The following is a 22,874-nucleotide window of genomic DNA, read 5'->3' on the forward strand; positions in this document are numbered from 1 at the left end:
GAGGACCTATTTTCCCGCAGCCATCCCAAAACAGAGGACCCATTTTCCCGCAACCATCCCAAAACCGAAAACCGATTTACCCACAAGGTATCCCGAACGGACAACCTAAAGTCATTCCAAACCAAGGACAACGTTACCCGTTCAACCAACAAGTAATCCGATTACCGAACGGACAAGTGGTCCCAAAAACCCTCCCACGAGGCGGTGCACAAGTCGTTTCACCACAATTACCACCTGTCGCAAGGAACCCACAACTTCCAGGAAGCGGACAACAAAACAATTTCGGACAACAACAAAAAATGGTGGAGGCTCACAAGGACCACGAAGAACTTTCGGGTAAGTTTTTTCAGTTGACTCTCGAATTCGATCTTCATTGGACAATTCTATTTGAATTACAGAAAGATTTGAATTACAGAAAGTAATTTGAACCATTTTCCAGCTGAGGGGACCAGTATTTTATCTCGAATTACAGAAATATTCTAAAAACAGAGATTCGAATTAGAGAGAGTTACATTTTATTTTCAAAGTCATGTATAACCTAATAACGGAGATTTGCTATCTAGTTACTGCTATTAATTGTTAAGTCAAATCTTTTGAGCTGAACACCATAAGATAAGACAAGAATTCATTTCATTGGCTGACGATAATGACGTTCTTTTGATGACGCTTTTTCCATTTTTTGGTTGATCTTTTGTTTTTCTTCATTTCTGATTGGCTAATTTCCCAAATACATTATTCTGATTGGTTTAGACCTAACCAATGTGGAGGTGGATGTTGTCCTGGCTGGCAACGATCACGAAGAAACACAATGTGTATTGTTCCAGTTTGCCGAAACCCTTGTGGTGGAGGTGGCTACTGTTACCGCCCCAATTCTTGTAAATGTTTCGGTGGCCGTAACTTTGGATCTAGCTGTGGAGGTAAGCAATGTTTTCCTAATAATTTTTCTAAGATAACGCTAAAACCTTTCAAGATTTTTTTCTGAACAATATCAAGTATGGTTCCTACTGACTTGCTTGACTGCCTTTTGAAGGCAATGTGGCAACTTCAAAAGCTTTTAATTTTGTTAACCATCATTTTGTTAACAATTCTTCACATCAGATTCACAACATCCTCTTTGAAAAAATTAACATACCGAAGTCAATCTGTCTCTTAGATCTCCGTTTGTTTTCCCTCTAAATCTTTAATTTTCTTATTTGAAGGACAACGCCGAGTTTGCCAATGCTTGAACAATGGGCGATGTAATGGAGCCAGCAACTGTGTCTGTCCAACCGGATTCGCTGGTCTCCGATGTGAAAAACGTAAGAACCCTTTACCATGAAGCTTTTCGAGATTTTGGCTTTCCCTAAGTCTTCACTTTGAGATTTCTGTAATTTATCAAGCTTTCGTCAAAAATCGAGTTCAGATACCACATTTTTTACAGTTCCACGTTATTTCATTAATAACCATTTATCTATGCTCGAATCTTAGAAAAATCAAAGCATTAAAACTCAAAATACAAAACGGTTTAACTAATTAAACAATGGCTCTGAAATCTTGGGCTAACAGTTTGGGTCTATTATCAGTATAGTATTATTGTCTTTGTACCTCTAAAATTCATTTAATAATATTTCTGATACTTCATGTGTTTTTTCCATTGTAGCAATCTGTCAGAAAGAATGTTTGAACGGAGGAAAATGCATTGGAGCAGAGAAATGTTCGTGTGCAAAGGGCTTTATTGGAAACCAATGTGAACGAGGTATAGTGGATCAATTGTCTACCAGTTTTCTTACTTTCATTGAGGCCTTAAACAATGTAAAATTTTCTTCCGTTGCAGACATGATTTCCGCCTCATTGAAGTATTTAAAAAGGCTTTTCCGTCTCAAAATTCTGCTAATTCACCAAAATTTCAAGAATTTGTTCTAATTTTCTGTGAAAATCCATTTTCCGTCTCAAACAAATAACCTTGCTTTTACCACTGCTTAGAATCGCATCTTTCTGGAAACTCTGAAAATTAATTTTATAGTGTGGTTAATACGATTGGTGACTATCAAAAAATTTCACACTTCCTAGTCATACCAGTCGGCAGTTGATTGATCCATTTGATAAAGCTTTGAAAACTTTGAAACTCTCGTTTAAAACACTGAATCACGTTTTCTTTTCAAGACATCCGTGTTGGCGCATGCTTCACAAAGATTGAGAACAAACGTTGCAAGAACGCATTGACAGGTGTCAAATGCACGCGTGAATCGTGTTGTGCAACCATCGGGGCCGGCTGGAACATCCCTTGTCAACGTTGCCCCGAGAAACGAGAATGCAAACGAGGCTTCTTGAAAAACCCTAAAACAGGTAAGGTTCTTATTTTACATTTCAAAACTCTACGATAAGTTGAATCCCACTCGATAAATAGTTAATTTTTTAGGCTGCTGGATCAGCTCTGTTTTATATTTTCATGAAATCTGATTTAAAAAATGAAAAACGAACTCACAGCAAAATTCGGTGCTGGGTAAGATGAGGGCAAGGTCACATTGATTCGTCGTTTTTATTTCCCAACTTTATGAGTGATTTTTTTCCTTCAATCTCTGTTTCGGACAGACTTGCCATTCACATACTGTGAGACGTAGTCCACTATGTCTGGACGTGGCTCATTTGATTTATGAGACTGTAAAAGATCAACAGAAATCTAGCAAACTGAAACTTTTTCTTAGCAATGAAAAAAGGCATTGCAATAGACCTTATCGGAGTTTTTTAATTTTTCTAAAGTAAAACAGTGATGCATTGTGGGATTGTTTTGGAGTTATTACAATAGAAATCTCTCGGAAATTCCTCGATGGAATTCTATTGTAATATCCCCGAAACAATCCCACAATACATCGCTTTTTTAGAGAAAGTCAAAAACTCCGATAAGATCTAGGGATAGCTCCCTGTGCGCCGGCTTTGTTAAGAAAACCAACTGTTTATAAAAAACATACTTTTAATCATCAGGTTTATGCGAGGATGTCGATGAATGCCGACACATCCCGAATATCTGTTCGCTCGGTACTTGTGTCAATACCGTTGGAAGCTACAAATGTTTCTGTGGTGCCGACACACGACGAGTATATGTCGCCGACAAGTTTGCTTGCATTGGTAAGAAGATATTCTTTTAATCTAAAATTATTTTTAAGTCCGCTAAGTAAAGAGGATATTCTTTCAATTTGAAATTATTATTATTATCACGTCCGCTGCCACAAAATGAGCATTGTAGTTCTTCATAATTCGTATCATTTTACAAACAACTAACTTTCATAAACCCTGGACTGAGCCATATCCGCCACCTTTGCGATCGGAGTTTATTTTTAAAGTGGTACCCGCAAAAAAAGTTATTGCAGTGCTGCTACCATTAGGGTACCGCTTTCAAAAAATCTCCAATCAAATATTTTGCTTGGCCAGTGTCTCCAAAGCTTAGTGCTGTGAACACGGTGATTTCAACTATGAGGCTCGGGAATCCCTCATCATTTTTCAACCAATATGCAAGACTCAACTCTATTGGTGATTTTATCTCTTATAAAGTATTGCAACTTTTAGACGGAAATTCGTCTAATTGAGTTTTCAAACCGAACCCCTGGCGATATCACTCTGTGCCTTGCGGGGAAGGATCTATTTGTTTTTCTGTGTTCGTTTTGGTTAGTAGTATACGTTCGTAATGTAATGTACTTTCTCAAATTATAAAAAAAATTTTGTCGTCCCAATAACATGCCTTGAAACTAGACATTTCGTAAAATTCATATCAACTACCAGGCATTCCCTCAAGATTAACCAAAGCTAGTTGCAACACTGCGTATATCCAGGGAGATGTAGAAAATATCATTTATGATTCCCTTTATTTTCTTAGACGTGAATGAATGCCGAAACAAAGGACTTTGTGAATTCGGTAAATGTGTGAATACAGATGGAGACTTTCATTGCCAATGTAATGAAGGTTATGAACCAACAGCCAATGGAAAACGTTGCAAAGGTAGGGAGTACTTTATTGACCTTGGTTCGTTTTTAAATACAGTTGACTCTCTCTAATTCGACCTTCAAAGGACAAAAATTTTTCTTCGAATTAGAGAAAGATTTGAATTACAAAGAGTAATTTGAACCATTTTTTAGCTGAGGGGACCAACATTTTAGTTCGAATTACAGAAATATTTAATGACAGAGGTTCGAATTAATGAGAGTTGGCTGTATTCGCATATAGCTTGAAGTGTAGATTTTTAAAAAGCTCGGATCTGTTTTCTGAAGATCTCTCTCCTGAAAGTCTTATTTGGTTTCAGCAAACTGTAAAAAAAACAGCAATCCCATTTTGTGATTTTTTTCCTATTATCTCATATTTGAGGAGACATTAGCCTTTGACTGTAAAAGGTTCGTTGTTTAGAGTCTCAGCTCTCTTCTAATTATCCATGATGACGATAGTCCGTATCATTAAGAACAGAAGTGTGTTCGTAACCTTAGCTAAAACTAATATATTGACTTTCTACACAGCTATTGAAAGGTTGGGTCATTGCTACTTGAATGCAAACAATGGACAATGCAGTTCGCAAGCAGCTGGTGTGACCACAATGGATAAATGTTGTTGTGCAAGTGAAGCTCATGGTTTCAAGCTACTCAATGGAAATAGTTGCATCAAATGCCCAAAAAGATGCTCAGGTATAGTGGATGTTTACAATACAACAGTTGTGTTTTTCTTCTCGTTTGTTAGCTTCAGACTGCAAAATTATTACTAAACGTAAAACTTGTTTCCGAATTAGAATGTCCCTATTAGAAAGTGGCTTTGCGGTAGAATTCGTTTTTTCAACAACATTCATTTCTGTTTCGTCTTCTTTTCTTTTTGCTAAAAAAAGCATATCTTTAGACATTTTGTTTATCTTAGAAATAATTAATACCTTTTCTCGACTATAATTGGTTGGCCACATAGGATAAACAAGAACTAGTCTAAAAACTGTAATACGAATCATTTTCTCTCTACAGTCAATTACCGTGCATTGGCCTGTCCTGGAGACACCGGAAACATCGGGTGCGGTGGAGATGGAAAAGGTGGAATCGGAGATGGAAAGAAAGCCAACGTCACAGATGTTGTCGAAGGGAAGGGCGGAAAAATACAGGAGGCGGTACTACTGGCGGTGGTACTGATGGCGGTAATGGTAATACTGGAGGCGGTAATTACGGGCGGTGGTGATGGCGGAAATGGCAAAAACCACTGACCCAACCGACCCAACTACTGGAAAAGGTTAGATTCTCAATACGTGCAATTTCATAAAACTTCCAAAAAAACTTTTGATAAAATATAAATACAACGTTGCCTTTGGCTAAGTATAAAAGTCCCGACTGTCATTTTTGAAACTTTTAGGCTCAATTCAATATTCTTAACTTTTAAGCTGTTCTTCAAAATCTTCGCTTCATAAAGAATGACCTGCTCATCTTCTGAAACTTGAGATAGTTAGATTGTTTTTAGATCTTCGTTTTCTAAACTTTTCTTAAATAGTGGTCGAGAGAAAGCTTTAGAATTCCGGCGTGTTGGGGAGAAAAAAATCTGTTTCCAGGCTGCATCACACATTTTACAGATTTCTTGAAACTTTTCATTTTGTTTTTTTCAGGATCCAACAAATGTTCTGATAATCCAAACGCCTGCAAATTTGGCACCTGTGTTGACGTGGGAAACAACTTCCGATGCGATTGCAATGCTGGATTTAAGCCGGACACTGCAGTTAACGGAAAGCGCTGTATCGGTTAGTCACAATTCTCTTTACTGATTTTTCATGATTTGGGGAAGGAATTTAGGGTTTTGCAGTTGTTTTTTCAAGTGTACTTTGAACAAATGTGATGTTGTGTTAGAGGCGTTACTCTCTTGTGAGAGTCTTTGTCTATCGCTTATCTATGTGTAGAATAGTGTGTCTGAGCTTCTGTATCCAGCTTACTAAACTATCTAAAAACAAGAATTGTAAGTTTGAGTTGTCTAGGTGTACTCGCTTAAAGCTTTTTTCTTGTTTAATAGTTTAAGTTACATCTATTACTAGTTATTCCTCAACCATAATTCTTCCAAAATTCAACCAAAATGTTAAACCTTCTTTCTTTTAGAAACTGGCAAATTTTCCCAATGTTTTGATCGTGATTCTTGCACTGTGCTGGCGAGTGGACGACAAGTTGAACGTCGAAGATGTTGTTGCGAAAAGCCTCACCGTTCTTTTGGCGATAGTTGTAACGCAAATTGTCCCGTCCGTGGAACAGGTAAATTGAGTGCTGCCCGTAGATCCAAATTTGTTTTCGCTTAAAGATAACGCAAAGTTCAATATACAGTAGAGTCTCCATAACTCGAATCCGCACGGGGAGCACAAATTTGTTTGAGTTAAGGAGATTTCGACTTATGGAATAAGGTTTATAAGGCATTTTTAACCAAGGGCCCACAAAACTTGTTTGAGTTTAGGAGACATTCGAGTTATAGAGGTTCGAAGAGTTAAAGGACCCCCTGTACATATAATGAATTTTCTGTGAACGGGATGGAACAGGCTTCGTAAAGCCGTGTACTTGTAATATCAACAGTTTGTTTAGATAGTCTTCTTTTTTTCCTTAACATAAACCATGCTAATCTTTTTGCCGACATTTATTTTAGTAAACAAAGCTTTCGTTTAAAGACAATAAAGTGCCCGAATCGACAAATTTACACTCAAGATCTATACCGAATCTTTTGATAAGGGGTTACTGTCATGAAAAGCTTTTTAATTTAATTTGGAATGCCAATTGTTCATGTCTTGTATTCTGTTTTTGTAGAGGAATACAGCAAGATGGGATGTGCCGATGAACCTACAACCGGAACTGGAACTGGAACCGGCACTGGAACAGGTGGAAGTGGAACCGGTGGAAGTGGAACCGGTGGAAGCGGAACTGGAACAGGAGGTAAAAAAATGGAGGAGGTAGAAAAGGTAGATATGTGTTTCAAAATAGGTATTAGATCCTTTTTTTGCTTGCGTGTGGCTTGTTTGGTTTATCGTTTGAAATAAAACCTGTTACCCAATAATCTCCGAGCAGATTCTGATATTCCGCGCATGACACGTATTCACTCTAAAGGTCATGGCTCCGTTAAGAGAATTAGCTAAATTGAACTTTTTCAACGACACTTAGGATGAATATTAAATGAGCTTTTGAGCGCGATTATTAGCTAAAACAAATCAATTACACCAAAATCACGCGCCAATTAAAAGCATAAACATTAGAACCCAGTCGCTTTAGCTTTCGTTTTCAAGCGCGGTTTTGAATGTTTTGGTCATTGAAGTATAATCCCGAAGGGCTAGAATTGAATTTCCTTGGTAGGATGTGAAGCCAACAATCCTACCAAAGTTGCGCGGCCTTGAGCGACCCGCCTGGTTTTTACATAAATGGCAGATTGAAATAAAAATTTACCGCTTAATTGCGAAAAATATATCACTCGAAAACAAAGGAATTGCTAGATTCAATCCGTCATCAAAAATAAAGCGTATATTTTTAAGGCTTCACTTTCTCTTGCCTGAGAAAGGTTAGAGATTCGATTCTAGCCCTTCGGGCTTATACTTCATTGGTTTTGGTTGAACCACAAGGTTCGGATTGTCACATTCGCCATACCCCTTTAGAGCAGAGCTTGGTATGCGCATAATGGACGATCTGTTTTGAGATTAGCTACACAACGTTGGGCTATTTGAAGTCGCGAATAAGATTTAGTTACAATCTTTGAAATAAATCATTTTAATTACTATAACATTTGCAAAACTAAATGTTACACGGGCTTTAATCTTAGTGACATGGACGCTTATCGAAAATATGGTGTTGACTGCGGTCGAACAAAAATGATAATATTTGGATCAGAGATTTTCGTGAATTACCCTGGAAATTTGACAACTTTAATTTCTTGGAATTTAGTGTGACTGATATTGTGTTTTCTTCCTGTACAGGTGTTTGCGATCAAATCGGAGGACTGTGTCAATTCGGTACATGTGTCAACACCAATGATAATATCGGATATACTTGCCAGTGTAATTCGGGCTTTGATCTTGTCAAGGTTGATAACGGATACCGTTGCCGAGGTAAGGCTTTGCTTACACTGAAAACGCTCTTCTCGAAATGTATATAAATGATTGCGATCCTGTTTTCAATATTGTTGCCAAGATACTGCAATAACGTTAGATCTTGCAAGCGGTTGCGGTCTTGTATAAAAATTGAAAACAGTCTTCTAGGAAAAAATTTTAAATGTCATTTTAAATAATTATTTCATTTGAAAACGAGGCCTGCAATGTTATTGATTTATCTCGAGAAGAGTGTATTTTTCGTTTGATATTTCATTTGTTAGGAATTCTGGACCTGAAATGTTTTAGATAGTATGGTAGTTATATCCTTCTCCATCTTGTTTTGAGTAAATCAAACTAAAAAGGACTTTTGGAGAGGAAAGGTTTCCTATGAAGGACCTAGCATTAAAAAAGATAACTAAATTACATTCCTGCAACTCTTATATGAACGTTCTTGCTCTGGAAAAGGCCAATCCAAGTCCTATACCCTATAAAGTGATGATAAAAACTTTGCATTTCATAATTTTCAGCGATGACAACCAACGGCAAATGTTACGCCAAATTCTCTGGTTCATTCTGTTTCGATGAATTCGATGCACCAACGTCAAAGAGAGATTGCTGTTGTGGAAACCCAGGACGCGCTTTTGGAAACGGACAGTGTGAACGATGCCCTACTTTGGAAAGAAGGTAAGATAATAGTTCCTAAAACAAGTTGTCATCACAACCCACATTCGTACAGTCCGTACAGTTCAAACAGTTTAATGATAAGCTAGCTAGCACTAGAGGTTCCTGGCTCGAATTTTCGTATTTCTTTTCGTTCAGTATTTATAGATAGCCGTCAGGATTGCTGTGGCTACCAAAATTTTCAGAAATGTTAATTTTCTTTCAATATCATTCTCCCTCTGCGTTTTTTACCATATCGATGAAATGCATACAAGTGTGCTCAGCATAATAATACCCTCGTGTCAAAAATCCTGACCCACTGAAAAATTTGGCCAAAATTTGGTCCCGCTAGGATAAATACCTTACAATTCAGCCGCACTGGAAAATGACTTTGATTTCATCCTCGTTTAAATTCAATGTGAAAAATTGCACTCAAAAAATCATCTCAACTGATTTTTTTTAGTTGGATACAATACAATTTCTATTCATTTTGATACAAAAAATTTTATACCCACTGGGATAGGGAGGAAAAGAGATCTGTGAGAAAAGAATCCATTGACGTTACCTGTGACATTAAACTTCTTTTCCTTTAGATGCATACTCCGCTCTCGTTTGTGACGATGATGACAGTGTGGTGAGTCAATCGAAAGGTGACAATAAAACCATCACTGAAATCGAAGAAAAATTGAAGAACAAAAACAAGAACGATACTGACGGTAAGATATTCCATAAACTTTAAAATAGGTAATCCATATAGTATGTACTCAAAAACTTTCAAATATTTGAGGGAGTCACAATGAAGTATAAGCCCGAAGGACTAGAATCGAATCTCCTTAGTAGGATTTGAAGCCTACCAAATCCTACCAAAGTTGCGCGGCCTAGCGCGGTCCGCCTGGTATAGTTTCACTTTTTCTTGCCTGAGAAAGGTTAAAATTCGATTCGATTCTAGCCTTTCGGGCTTATACTTCATTGCTCCCCCCCCCTTGTACGCAGAGAACAATAGAAATGAGAGCCTCATACGCTAGACTTTTGCTAAACCCCCTCTCACCCTTCACAGCCTACGCATTATATGGATGGCCCCAAACTTAAGTTTGTTGAACAATACTAAAAAGACTAGCGCTGAGCATGAGCATTGTCAGCACAAAGGAGATATCGTTTGGACTATTTTCTAGTCCCAGAGTCTTTTGTATGGTCGAGTTGTTCAAATCAGACCTTCGTTCTTATTGACGGCCAATCTTTATAGCTTAATAAAAAGAGACAATCAGGAAGCTGCCCTGATCGAAATTTTCTACAGTCTAAATAAAATTATTAGTTTTTTTTCTTTGATTAATTATGTATTTCGAAGTATTGCTCTTAATGTGAAAACCTCTTATCTTATTTTCCCAACGATGTATTATCAATGAGATTTTTACCATTTTGTGCACATGTTTTTTAAAAAATGTACAGGCCATGATTAATTTAAAAACGGAGGTTAGCTTGGGGCGAAGTAAACAGTGACGGACATTTTTTACGATGTTGCCACTATTTTTTTGTCAACCGCCCATTACGGCTGTAAACCCCGCGCACATATATTTTTCCGCCTTTACTATCCCTCAAACAGAGGATAGCATAGTCTATTTATCCAATGTTTTAAACATCATCATAGGTGACAAAGAATGTTTTGACATTGACAATAAATGTACGAATGGAAAATGTATGTTGAGCGGTGGCAAAGATACATGTATTTGCAAACAAAGGATACGCCAAGAACGTCAATAACGCCTGTGTCGGTAAGTGGGAAAATCTTGGTACTATTGATGTTCTAAAAGTCATAGTAATGTCCGAAGATAGGCGGAACACTGGCCATGAATTACAAAAAGTATGAGGATTTGATGGCTAACTGTGTCCCTAAAAGTGTGAATTTGACTTTATAAATTCCTTATTACGCACATAGTTAGTGATTAAACCCCTATACTTTTTTGTGGTCCACTTTGAATATTTGATTGTTTGTTAATACAGTCGAATTACCTTAGTATGAAAAAGAATATCTATTAATTGGACAAAAGCACAGATATTTTCAAATTTGATAAATGATTTTAATTACCTTAAATAAGGATACTAATTTTCAAGGTAACTGATTTTTGCAGAATATTTTCAACCCTAACTAAATTTTATGGACATGAAAATAACAATATCAAGTATGCTTGTATAAAAAAGAATCTGTGTTGGTTTGTGTTTTGAAGAGAAATACACCTTGCTGGAGTGTATCCGGTTGGAATTAGACTTTTATGGTCATTTGAATGCACATTAATTAGTCATACATTAAAATGGTTCCATCTATTGTTCTCTCTATTAAAATGTAGCATAATTTATTTCATGATGCATGGTAATAAAAATATTGTAATTTGAGTTCAAAATAAAAGGGAGTTGACGGGACAAGGATAAACAAAAAATTGTTTTAATGTCAACATTTAGAACAAATACAGCTTACAAAAGTGTATAAAAAATCTGAATCCTCTCTACTGCAGCATGTTCATATACTCAGGTATGCTGGAGAACTTCATTTTTTTTACCCTGAAATTAAAAAAATGAGAATCGAAGGAAGCCTTTAAAATCCGAGTTATAAGGGTAGAATACTAGCGGAATTCCTTGATGAGTTCCGTATTTTTTAAAAACAGAAATTAATTTTTCATTTCAGGATATTAAGGAAAAGCAATGGAGTGCTAAATGCACCAAAATTAACAACAACTTTCTATTTGATTGCATTTTGATGTTGCATTCCTATTCAATTTTGAGTTGATTGCTACAATTCGGAAGGTCATAAAAAAGCAATTAATGTAAAGAATATACCATTGATTGCAAGCCATATTAATTGATCTTTGAATGTCGTTTAGCGGAAAACTGAAACGAGAAAGTTTTCCCATGAAAGAGAATTAAATAAAAACTAGTATATCTTCTCGAGTTACAAGCCTTAATCAAGAGATATTTGCATATACAGAAATAATTGATTAAATTAGGCCCCTACCTAATCTCGTACCCAGTCGACTTCGGTCCCTACAAAACCCAAACCCATACCTCCACCCACAAGGATGGAGGCAGATGGAGGCGGTTTGATTGATCCAAACTATGAATGCTGAAAAAACTTTGAGCTCGAAACAAAATTTTCCACCATGATTGATAAGACAGTGATGCTGTATTTATTTAATCTTTTTCATGTATACACTAGACAAGGTCATAAACGTCTTTTTTTCAATAAGAACAAACTATAAGAACATAAGACTTCGATGGCCTAAATGCTAAAAATAAGTTAAGAGCATTTTAAGGCTTTGCAGACTCGAAAAAACCCGATTTTTTTGGGAAAATGGGTAAAAATGGTCACAAAATGGAGTAAATAAAGAAAATTCTAAGAATATCTTACTAGTAAAGGCTTAAAAACCAAAAAGTTAAGAACATCCGAAGGCTTCAAAAATTTTAGATGTTCTTATAAAAAAAACGTGTATAGTAGGACTTTCAAGAAATTCAAGGGATAAAGTCGTATCCATCTTTACTACCTGCTTTTTCTCAACTTGATTTAATCTACGTGCACAAGATTCATTCTGTTTGAGCAAGTAAGATTAAATCTGACGAAATGGTTTGATAAATGATTAATTGTTTTATCGCATGTACACGTTTTTTTTTATAAGAACGTCAAAAATTTTCGAAGCCTTCGGATGTTCTTAGTTTTTTGGATTTGAAGCCTAAAAATGTTCTTAAAATGTTCTTATTTTCAGCATATTTTGAGCATTTTGATGTAATTTCTTAAGAAAATTCATGTTTTTAAGTCTCCAAAGCCTTAGAATGTTCTTAGAATGTTCTTGAATTTTTGGGCCTCGAAGCCTTATGTTCTTATATAGTTTGTTCTTATAAAAAAAAACGTGTGTTTTCATTCAAAACCAATGAATTCGACAATCAATAATGTAGGCAGTCTGTTTGAACATTCCTTCTCTTCTTATACACTTTTTTATATAATCAATTAAAGTTTTTGAAAACTTCGGATTTTTTTAACTTTTTGAGACGATCAAGCATAAATACGTATCAAACATGTTCCTATTTTCACCATTTTGTGAGTATTTTTGTTCAATTTCTTATAAAATAGAGTCCACAAAGCCTTAAAATGTTTTAACTTGTTCTCAACATGTTTGCCATCGAAGCCTTATGTTCTCATGTAGTTTGTTCTTATAAAAAACGTGTAATTTTTTCCCAATTTTGGCTCTCCTTGTACACGTTTTTTTTTTTATTAGAACACCTAAAATTTGGCTGAGCCTGGATGTGCTTATTTTTTTAGCAATTTTCAGCCTAAAATGTTCTTAAATGCGTTCTTAATTTTTCAGACTACTCTAAATCGACAATATGATACAAAATAAAGAGCACTTAAATTTGGCAAAATTTGGACAATATTTGACTCTCGACTTTTGAAGATCCACCCCTAAATTCGGTTAAAACTGTTTAAAAAGAGGAAAAAAATGTAGTTTCTTGTCATTTTTTTCCAAACTGAGGCTGGGCATGTTCTTAAGATGTTCTTAATTTTTCGACGAATTTCAGCCTACATGTTCTTATAAACTAGGTTCTAATAAAAAAAAAACGTGTATCGAATATTACGTCTTTTTTTGTTAGAACCCCAAACATTAATATATTGTATAATTTTATTATTATACAGATTTACAAGCTAGGCTCACGATGGGCCTCTAACCGATCTTCTTTCACATTCCTCTTGTAACAAATTTTTGTGGGTGGTTTTTCCATGCATCATTCAGTTTCTCTTTAAACGACTTAATCGTTTGTGCGGATACAACTTCTCTTGGTAGTTTATTCCACGTTGGCACACATCTATAGTAAAACGATTTAGTTTGGGGGGTCCATTGAAGCCGTCATTAGCAAAGTTTGGTAAAAGCTCTTTGGAATGTCTTCGTTTAGGACGTGCAACGGCTGATTAGTTTTGAAGGTATAGTATCTTTGTCGTAAAAGGAAAGAGTGTTATAGACCTGCACCATATCACAAAACTGTCTCCGAAATTCGAGGGTTGGTAATCCAAGCCTTTTTAGCCTTCACTGTACGGGAGGTGTCGATATATTGGGATAAGTTTTGAAGCTCGTCTTTGGACTCCCTCGAGCATGTTCACAGTTTTGCGTAGTTTGGGTGACCCAGACTGACTGCGCGTACTCAAGGTGCGGCCTCACAAAGGCGGAGTATAGTGTCGTTATGGTCTTTGGAGTAAGATTATTAAACCCCCTTTGAAATACCAAGTGTCGAATTCGCTTTGTTTACCTGTTGGCTATATGTTCTTCAAAACATCAGCTCAGCATCCACCAAAACTCCCAAGTCTTTCTCCTCGAAAACATGCTCCAGTTGATTACCAGCGAGAGAATAAGGATGTGCGTGCTTTATGTTAGCTAGTTTGCCAAGTGTTAAAACATGACATTTTATCGGGATGGAACTTTAAGAGCCAATCTTTAGACCATTCATTCAATGTGTCTACATCCTTCTGAATGACAAGAGAATCATTGATGGAATTGACCTCTTTGAATATCTTCGTGTCATCTGCAAAAAGTAATAGGTCGGAAACAACTTTGTCAGGAAGATCGTTTATATACAGCACAAAAAGTAGAGGTCCTAATACACTTCCTTGTGGTATACCGCTGATTACATCGTCTAGCTTTGAGTGAGATTGGTTCACTTTCACTAGTTGCTTTCGTCCCTTGAGAAAAGATGTTATCCAATTTTTGGTTGTTCCGGTGATTCCATATCCTTCTAACTTTTTGCAAAGTCGGCGATGGGGCACGGTATCAAACGCTTTCGCGAAATCGAATATAATGCAGGTCGACGACTTTACCTTCCGACATACTTTCACAGCATTTGTCTATATACATCAGTAGTTGAGTGACAGTAGAACGTCTGCTGATGAAGCCGTATTGCTTTTTGGATAGCAACTTTAGGTTTGTAAGGTATCTTGTGATATGCTCTCTTAAGATTGACTCCATTAGTTTACAAACTACTGATGTTAGACTCACTGGTCTATAGTTGACTGCTAGATTATGAGCACCTTTGTTTTTGTAAATAGGAGTAACGTGGGCAAGTTTCCAATCCTCAGGTAATTCTCCTTCAGTCAAGGTCTTGTTCATTATACGGGAAAGAGGTTCTGCGATCTCGTCTACAAGCTCTTTTAGCATTTTCGGGTGGATTTCATCGGGACCGAGTGATTTATTGGTATCAAGCTCCTTAATTTTCTTAGATAGCATTTTCCTTGGTTATGACGATATCGTCAATAATTTCCTCGGTCCTGCTTGGAAAATCAGGGACTTCACCTTCTGGTTCATTAGTGAAAACACTGCAGAACTGTTTTTGGAGAATATTTGCCTTTTCATTATCTTCGTGCCGCAGGGATGATTTATCTTTTGGTGTTTTTTCTAGAAGAGAGGAAACTCCGCTAGCAGATTTCATCTTACTTCGCACGTGTGACCAGAAAACTTTCGGATTGGACTTGGCTTTGTTGCAAATGTTTTGTTCGTAGTTTCGACGAGCTCTTGTCATCATGCGATTCACTCTGTTTCTTGTTGTTATGTAGATTTGACGGTTGCGTCTTTTTTCAATGGGGCACGATCTAGCCCATTTCCTGTGTAGTCGTCGTTTTTCACTTACTTCTATCTGTAGGTCTCTTCCTATTGGTATCGATCCTTTTCTTCTCCAACTCTGACGATCAATTTCTTTCAATGGCACATAAAGATTCCTAAGCTCCAACAGCTTACTTTTGAATAAATTCCAAGTTTCCCTTATTGGCATTTGATCTATGCCTTCAAGAAACTCTCTAGACCATACACTAGCTTCTTGTTTCATGGTGGCGTAGTCTCCCAGGTTATACGCATAACGTTTTGAGTTTGATTTGCGCTCAGTGTAAGCTGTGAAGTTGAAAGCTAGAACATTATGGTCGCTTCTTCCAAGCGGGCTTAGGTACTGTAGATCACGAACTTGATTCTTTTCATCTGTAAAGATTAAATCGATGGTCGACGGATCATCAGATCCACGGCATCTTGTCGGCTCATCGACATGTTGGTGTAAGAAAGAATCACGCACCGCATCCAGAAATTGTTCTTCCTTACTCTCCTCGTTATGGGGTGTGGTCCAATTCTCCCAATTGATTGTTGGATAGTTAAAATCACCAATGAGGATTTTATGAGAGTACTTCTTGTCCAGGGAGATGGACTTGACAAGAGAATTCAGCTTGGCATTGTTTTTCGTCAGACGATCTGGTTTTTGTTGGGCTACGATAAAGACAAGCAAACACCAACAGATCTTTATCTGCAAGACGAACTTCGATAGTGCAAGCTTCTTCAAATTCAACTGTTGAAGACCTGACAATTAAATGCTTGATGGAGTTATTATGCGATAATATGATGATACCACGTCCCTTGTTAGTGTCAACATTTTGTTGATTAACGAGCGTGTACTCCCCAAATTCGTATTCGTGTAGATGTTTCAGCTGGCCTACTTTCGTTTTCACTTCACATATTGCAATCAGATGAGGTTTTTCTTCTGTACATGGGTTTGTAATTCAATTAATTTTCCAGATGTAAATTGATCGGCGTTAGCATAGAGAATTCTTATGTCTTTTTTGAACTTTAATATTGTTGGTAGATGTGATATTAGCTTTGTTGTGTCCTTTGATTTTTTGGTATGGTTTTTGGTTTTGCTTCTTACTTCTTTTACGGTTTTTTTTTTTTGTTTTTGGTTTTTCTTTTGTTGAATTTATTGTTGATTTGGGCCGTTGGTCTTTACCCTCTTGAGGCGGAAGCCGTTTTTTTGATGACCCCACGGACTCGCCAGACTTCATCGTGTTCACTTTGATTTCTTTCCTTGGCTTCCTGCAGAAGGTCTTTGAAGTCCTTCCTTTGAGTGGGGGTTAGATCTTCACAAATGCTGACACCTTTGTATTTGGCATTCCCTTTCAAGACATGTAGATTTCCAAATAGGCTTTCTTTTTCTTTTTCGCTCTTAAAGGTAACAAGTATTGGTCTACTCTTGTCGTCAGCTTTAGATCCGAGTCTCATCATATGTTTGGTGTTGATTTTCACACGAAGATTTTCGATAAGTTCTTTCACCCAATCCTCATCCTCCTTGTTAGGATCCTCTGTCGATTCTTTGACACCATGGATTATAATGTTATTCGATCGTCTAGATTTATCCTTCTCCTCCGCTGCTTCCTCTTCATGTACTTGTTTGACTGCAGTTTTTATGTTGTCATTTGAGGGAGCAGATGTTCCAGCAGAAGCGACTGCAGCGTACGATTTTTTGTGCTCCTCCTTAATGGTGGACAGTATTTCGGTGCGAAAGTCTTCTAACTTCTTTTCGAGCTTATTCTCGACATATTCTACAGTATGGAAGGCTGGATCATCTGATAACTTCTTCTTTAGTTGTGAAAGCTCTTCTTTTTGTGTTCTCTACGATTTCGAGTAGATGATGTTCATTTGTCTTTAGTTTCTTTATCGTATTCTCGTTTTCTTTGATTGTTTCTTTCAGTTTCGATAGCTCTGCCGCTGTTTTTAAAGAAGGTTGAGATCTAGGGATCAAGGCCAGCAAATCCTTTGACACCGACACACAGTTCTGACATACAAAGTTACAATGTATTCTTCGGTCGTCGTTAAAAGCAGTTATCATATACGCTGGTAGCCTCGAACATAGATAGTGAACTAGTCTGTTACATTTTGAACATGCCAGGGTGTCCTCATTCTTGTCATCTGCACATGCGTTGCCGGTACAAAGCAGGTTAGGTGTGTTTCTTTGTCGGTTGGACGTCATTTGTGATGTATCAGGATGCTGGTAGAGTGTTTGATGGTGGAATAGAGTGTATTTTTGAGCGATTTTTATAGATTTTTCAGAAAAATTCAGATTTTGTTGAATTTGACTGTCGCTGCAAAAAGACCTCTTCACTCAACTTTAATTGACGTCAAAAAAAAAAAAAAAAAAAAAAAAAAAAAAAAAAAATTAAGCCAAACTTGCTCAAAATTATCTGAATTCATACGAATTTTCTTTCGTAATTCAGTAATTTTTTTACTTACCAACTTCAAACTATCTAAAGCAAATTAAAAGTTCGGAACTCTCAAAACAATGATTAGATTTTTTATACAGTAGATAAATACACCCCTGTGTCACAGGCCTGTTGGAACCTTTGCCGAACTGAAAGAATTTGAACAAAATTTCTTCCCCGGTGGGAAAAACACTTTGTAATTTCAGCCTCATTGGCTTTGAATTTATTTTTATCCTTATGTAATATTCGATGGAAAAAGAATTGCACTCCAAAATCATCGTGGATTTTTTGACTTGCAAATAATAGAATTTCTATCCCCATTGGGATTTCGATAGAAATTTCATCCCCAAAAAGTGTCTTTAAATTTTCGATAAGTTTGTTCACTCTATTAAAAAAACACCTACAAACAGATAGTATACCTTAATCTTTCGAGTCTGCGCATAAATTCCTTAAGTGAAATGGAGAAAGAGATAGGGTTTAACATTGGGTTTAACACATATTTGAAAGCCAATTAACAGGGGTTGTCAATTTCCCTTTTGAATCTATATGGTATATCAATCAGCTTAATCCTAATGAAATAGCGTGTACATCAGAGTAATTTAAATGGTTTTATTCAAATCGTAAAAAAAATAATCGTCCAGAGCACTACTAGAGGCAGTAACGTGGTGGCAGGGGGGGGGTTTCAAAGGGGCGCCGAAATACAAAGGGTGCAAAAAGACGCCTCTAATTACTAATTTCGGCGCCCCTTTGCTCTTTTACACCTTAGATATGGCAGTTTTCGGCCAAAAAGAGAAAAAATACCCAACAAATTTTCGTGCTCACTTTGCTCGCGTCATTTTTCAAAAAATATTTACTTTTCATACCGGCGCCAAAATCAAAATCTTCTAAAATTGCCTCCCCAGTTTGCCCGAATTTTAGTCGATCCACCACGCTACTGACTAGAGGTCGTTCTGATCGATTGAACCCACTAACCAAACAAACTCAAGAGTTTTTATAAAGCTAAATGATTTAAACACCTCCTTCATATTGAGAAGTGATTTGGAATTCGATTAACGGAGTATTGACTTTCATGACGTTATAATATATCAAGTATAAAGTTGTCTATCAATCAATATTTCTTTGAAAAGTGTTTTGACATTTTTATCCCAGATGAGATGGAGTTTTTATAAGATATTTTGATAATTGGTCATTTGACGTGATAAAAATGACGCGTTCTTTAGAAAAAAGTAACAAGTTAGATCTTATCGGAGTTTTTGATTTTTCTAAAAGAGTGATGCATTGTGGGATTGTTTCTGGTTGATTACAATAGAATTCTCTCGAGGAATTCCTAAGAGATTTCTATTGTAATACACTCGAAACAATCCCACAATGCATCGCTTTTTTAGAAAAATCAAAAACTCCGATAAGGTCTATTGGTCATTTAAAGTAATAAAAATGCCGGGTTCTTTAGAATAAGTAACACAATTGTTTTATTACTGGTTAACGACCAACCAAATCAAACAAGAGCTTGTAATAACTCCATCTCCCCATTTGTGTTGACATTTTATCCGTGTGTTAAAACTATCCCCTCTATCAGAATACATACTAGCCCGAGGTAGACTTGTTGATAGACTGGATGGCGCGATTAAGTGGCCCGGTAGCATATGGTAGTTTTCATTTTTAAGTTTTTGACTACGCGGACTGTCAAACTTCAAAAATTATCAACAAGTTCAGCCAGTAGTAGACTATATTCAATATAATATAAAAATTCACTCACCATTGGGTTGTTTTTGTCACATATACCGCTGACTCCTTCAAGTGATGTACAAAAATAATGATCAAAACAACATTATCCTTTTTAAAATTTATAAGTTCTCTTTTACATTTTTCCTGAAACGATAAGATAATTGAAATTTATTTCTAGCCCCTGCTAACTCAAAAAGATTAAAGTAGCATCTTATTCATGAGATGCACCACTGGAGAGTCTTCTGAGAACTTTTGAAATTTTTCACCGAGTACGTCACTTAAACAAGAAAAAGTGACGTAGTGGGTGGAAATTTTTGAAAATTCTCAGAAGACTCTCCAGTGTTGCATATCATGAATTGGAAGATTTTCAAATCTAATTTTTTTCTCAAAAATGTACCATTTAGATCTATCTACCTTGATTCTTTTTTAGGTTTTGCTGGTCTTAGTTTGGCTAAAGTTAGGCCTCTTGTTGTTTTTTATAGTCATAACATAAAGCTCTTCTTATGAAAAATCAACTTACCAGAAAGCCCAAATTAAATTATCTTGGAAGAAGAATGTTCAAGAAAATAATGTCTCATTTTTTCATGTTTCCTTTAAATTGTAAAATGTACAAAAGATTTTTTTTTTGGTTCAGTAAATTATAAAGGAATTATTAGATAATAAGGGTAACAAAAAAATTCCTAAGTTAAGCCAATTTCAATAAAAAACGACAGCAGCGAAGTTCAACAGAAAACTAATCATAAAAAATCACCTGTATTTAGCCTGACAGGTAACATTTTTATCCTTTAGAGAAAGAAAAAGTAAAAAATACAGGTCTTTGGCAAATTAATTTTTATGAATAAGCTCTTTTTTAAAAAGTGTGTAGATAAAGATTTTTAGACTCGAAGCAATAAAAACAAAATACAAACAAACGTCACATATAAAATTTTTAAAAAGGGAAAAAAATGAATCCTGAAAAAAGTTTCAACCCAATAATAAAAGCTTATACGAAGACAGTACGCAGGCAACATAATAGTATGGCCTTGTCACTGAGCTCAATAGGAGGCAAAGTAGCAAAAATAGTACCCTAATGGTAGCACTACTCAACAGCGGTGTAAATGTATCGATAGCACTAGGTCTACATTTCTTTGTGTGGGTACCACTTAAAAAGAAATGCCGATCAAAAATAGCGGATACAGCTTAATCCAAGGTTTATAAAGGACAGTGGGCTTTTTACGCTTTAAACCGTTGCTCCATAAGCTCTAATTAAGACGGCCGACTTTCTGCCCTGCCTATTCTAATTGTTAGAGTAGACAGAAAGAGGGCACAAACTTGGTAGTTAAAATCTTTGCTTTGAAAAGCTGGAAAAGTTTGAAAGAAGACATTGCATTAGCGTCAAAAGAGGACATTGCTTTGACTTTAGACAGTCCACTTTAATTCACAATCAGAATAGGCAGGGCAAAAAATGGGCCGTCTAAACTAGAGCTAAACAACGTTTAACAAGAAAAAGCTGATTTGACGAAATATGAAAACTAAGCACTAACATTGCCAAGCAATGCAATGCAACATTCCCATAATTCATTTCGCTTTCTCCACAAAAAACTATAAAAAATATTCGATTTACATCGAACTAACAATGTAACAAATGTCTTTAAAGCTCAGGCCTTTTAGGCTTTGAATAAAACCAATCAACTCAAGGGGGTTGGACCCGAGTTTATCGAGATCGGATGACGTCAAATATTTCTAAAAGCTGTGAGAGTCATAATATTGACTTGAGACTGATTGGTGTCATTCGGTCCCAGTAAACTTGATGTCCGGTCCGCTTTTATAGAGTTCTATACGACACGGGGGCTGGTAGGTATATTCATTCGATGAATTTCTGTGGTTCGATTTCTTATAGAAAGTGACGTCATTTAAGCCAAACAGTGTCGTAGCCAGCACAATTTGCCAAAAAAAACTTGAATTGTAAAGACACTCCCATTTTCGAAAAGATTACGTCATATGACGTCATTTGATTGACATGTGACGTTTAGTCATTCATACTTGGTCCAGGATGGGTTGAACGAAGCCTGCGATTTCGTTGACCGGTGTTTTCTCGTGAGTCAGGATGAATGAGTCCGTCTGAAAAAAAAAGGAACAAAATACGATAAGTATATATAACTCTGACTGTTGTTTGATGCTTGGAGACAAGCGAGGTAATATCGTGTAAAGAAACGTGAATTTGAAAGCTATTTCTAGTCTAAAAGTCGAAACTATGATGGCTGCAAATAGATATAAATGTCTAAAATGACAGTAATGACATTCCAGTAAAAAAATCAGCAGACGGCAAGAATAAACATGAAAATTTTATCTTAATTGCGATTTTCAATTTTTTTAATAGGGTTAAGTCCAGGTCGGATATATATAACTAATCAACTACAATCAGTGACAAAATATGTTGCAATTTCTTAAAAAATCTCCCCCCCCAAAAAAAAAATCAGGGTTGATTTGAGCTTTTTCTGGTGGCAGCCTTTCCACCCATCAACATTTATACTAGGGGGGGGGAGGGAGTTCTTGCCACAATATTTAGTCACAGATTGTTTCGCTTAACGCACCAATAGAGTGTCATATTTTGGTCTTTCCAGGAAGTTCTTCTTCAAACTGAAAATAGGAAAAGTCAGAATTTTCATAAAAAATATCGATACAATCAATTGATTAGACGACAAGTTTTTATTTAAAAAAGAGACATTCAAAAAACTCTCTACCCGAATAGATCGCCCTCAAAACTAAAACTATTATATTTAAAAAACACTGACAGTGTAGATAGAGCTTTCCAATGTTTAAAGAAACGAATAACACAGTTCAGCTCTCTCCAGTATTAAAACACAAAAAACGTTAAAAACAGCAAGTGCCTTATAAATATTTAACTGTTTATCCTTTCAAAGCCTTTTCTCGTTGACCTATACTGAGAATATCAAACAGGGGGAAGTATTCATGTGCGAATCACTAACAGCGAGATCGTGTATTATGCAAAACGAGAGCTATATCTTTTTGCAAAAATAAAATGATCTGCTCTCAAACCATGTTATGTAGAATTTTCTATTGCGAGGAAGAAGGTTTGACATAATTCACTATTCAATAATTAGATAGGAGGGAGTAGCTATCACACTGCGATGATACTTCCGAAATAGCAAATGTGAACAAGATTATACAAGTATTCGTGATATGCACCATTACAATGTCTTCTGACATTACATCACGGGACCCAACAACTGATTGGCTGTAAGTGACGTAAAAACAGTCAATACGTCCCTTTCAACCAATCAGCTGTTGAGTCCGTGGAAGACATTGCAATGGTGCATATATCTCATGAATAAAAGCTTTTCCCGATCTTTCAAATAAAGACTCTCTTGACAAAGTTAGTACAATTGAGTATCAAGCCAAATATGTTAAAGAGGAAT

The 22,874-nt window shown here is 36.3% G+C and overlaps 2 protein-coding genes and 1 long non-coding RNA gene across 3 annotated transcripts; 2 read left to right on the forward strand and 1 right to left on the reverse strand.

Annotated features, from left to right (window-relative positions):
* Positions 1–6: 6 nt before the first annotated feature.
* On the forward strand, positions 7–5,683 carry LOC136824909 (fibrillin-2-like). Its single transcript, XM_067080893.1, has 10 exons — positions 7–336; positions 751–917; positions 1,200–1,298; positions 1,640–1,735; positions 2,143–2,325; positions 2,962–3,105; positions 3,851–3,973; positions 4,483–4,647; positions 4,969–5,227; positions 5,595–5,683. Exons 2-9 carry the CDS (start codon positions 809–811, stop codon positions 5,199–5,201), a joined length of 1,152 nt encoding a protein of 383 aa, XP_066936994.1. The 5' UTR covers positions 7–336; positions 751–808; the 3' UTR covers positions 5,202–5,227; positions 5,595–5,683.
* LOC136824958 (latent-transforming growth factor beta-binding protein 4-like) lies at positions 5,599–8,721 on the forward strand. The gene is made up of 5 exons (XM_067080942.1): positions 5,599–5,726; positions 6,076–6,225; positions 6,766–6,891; positions 7,920–8,051; positions 8,561–8,721. Exons 3-5 carry the CDS (start codon positions 6,780–6,782, stop codon positions 8,719–8,721), a joined length of 405 nt encoding a protein of 134 aa, XP_066937043.1. The 5' UTR covers positions 5,599–5,726; positions 6,076–6,225; positions 6,766–6,779.
* An 11,306-nt stretch (positions 8,722–20,027) lies between these two features.
* LOC136824910 (uncharacterized) lies at positions 20,028–22,867 on the reverse strand. Its single transcript, XR_010849191.1, has 2 exons — positions 22,029–22,867; positions 20,028–21,555 (listed from the first exon to the last, which is right to left on the reverse strand). It is a non-coding gene; the product is annotated as an uncharacterized lncRNA (long non-coding RNA).
* Positions 22,868–22,874: the final 7 nt, after the last annotated feature.

Source organism: Clytia hemisphaerica, unplaced genomic scaffold (genome assembly GCF_902728285.1).
Source record: "Clytia hemisphaerica strain Z4C2 unplaced genomic scaffold, Clytia hemisphaerica genome assembly, whole genome shotgun sequence".
Lineage (NCBI taxonomy): Eukaryota > Metazoa > Cnidaria > Hydrozoa > Leptothecata > Clytiidae > Clytia > Clytia hemisphaerica.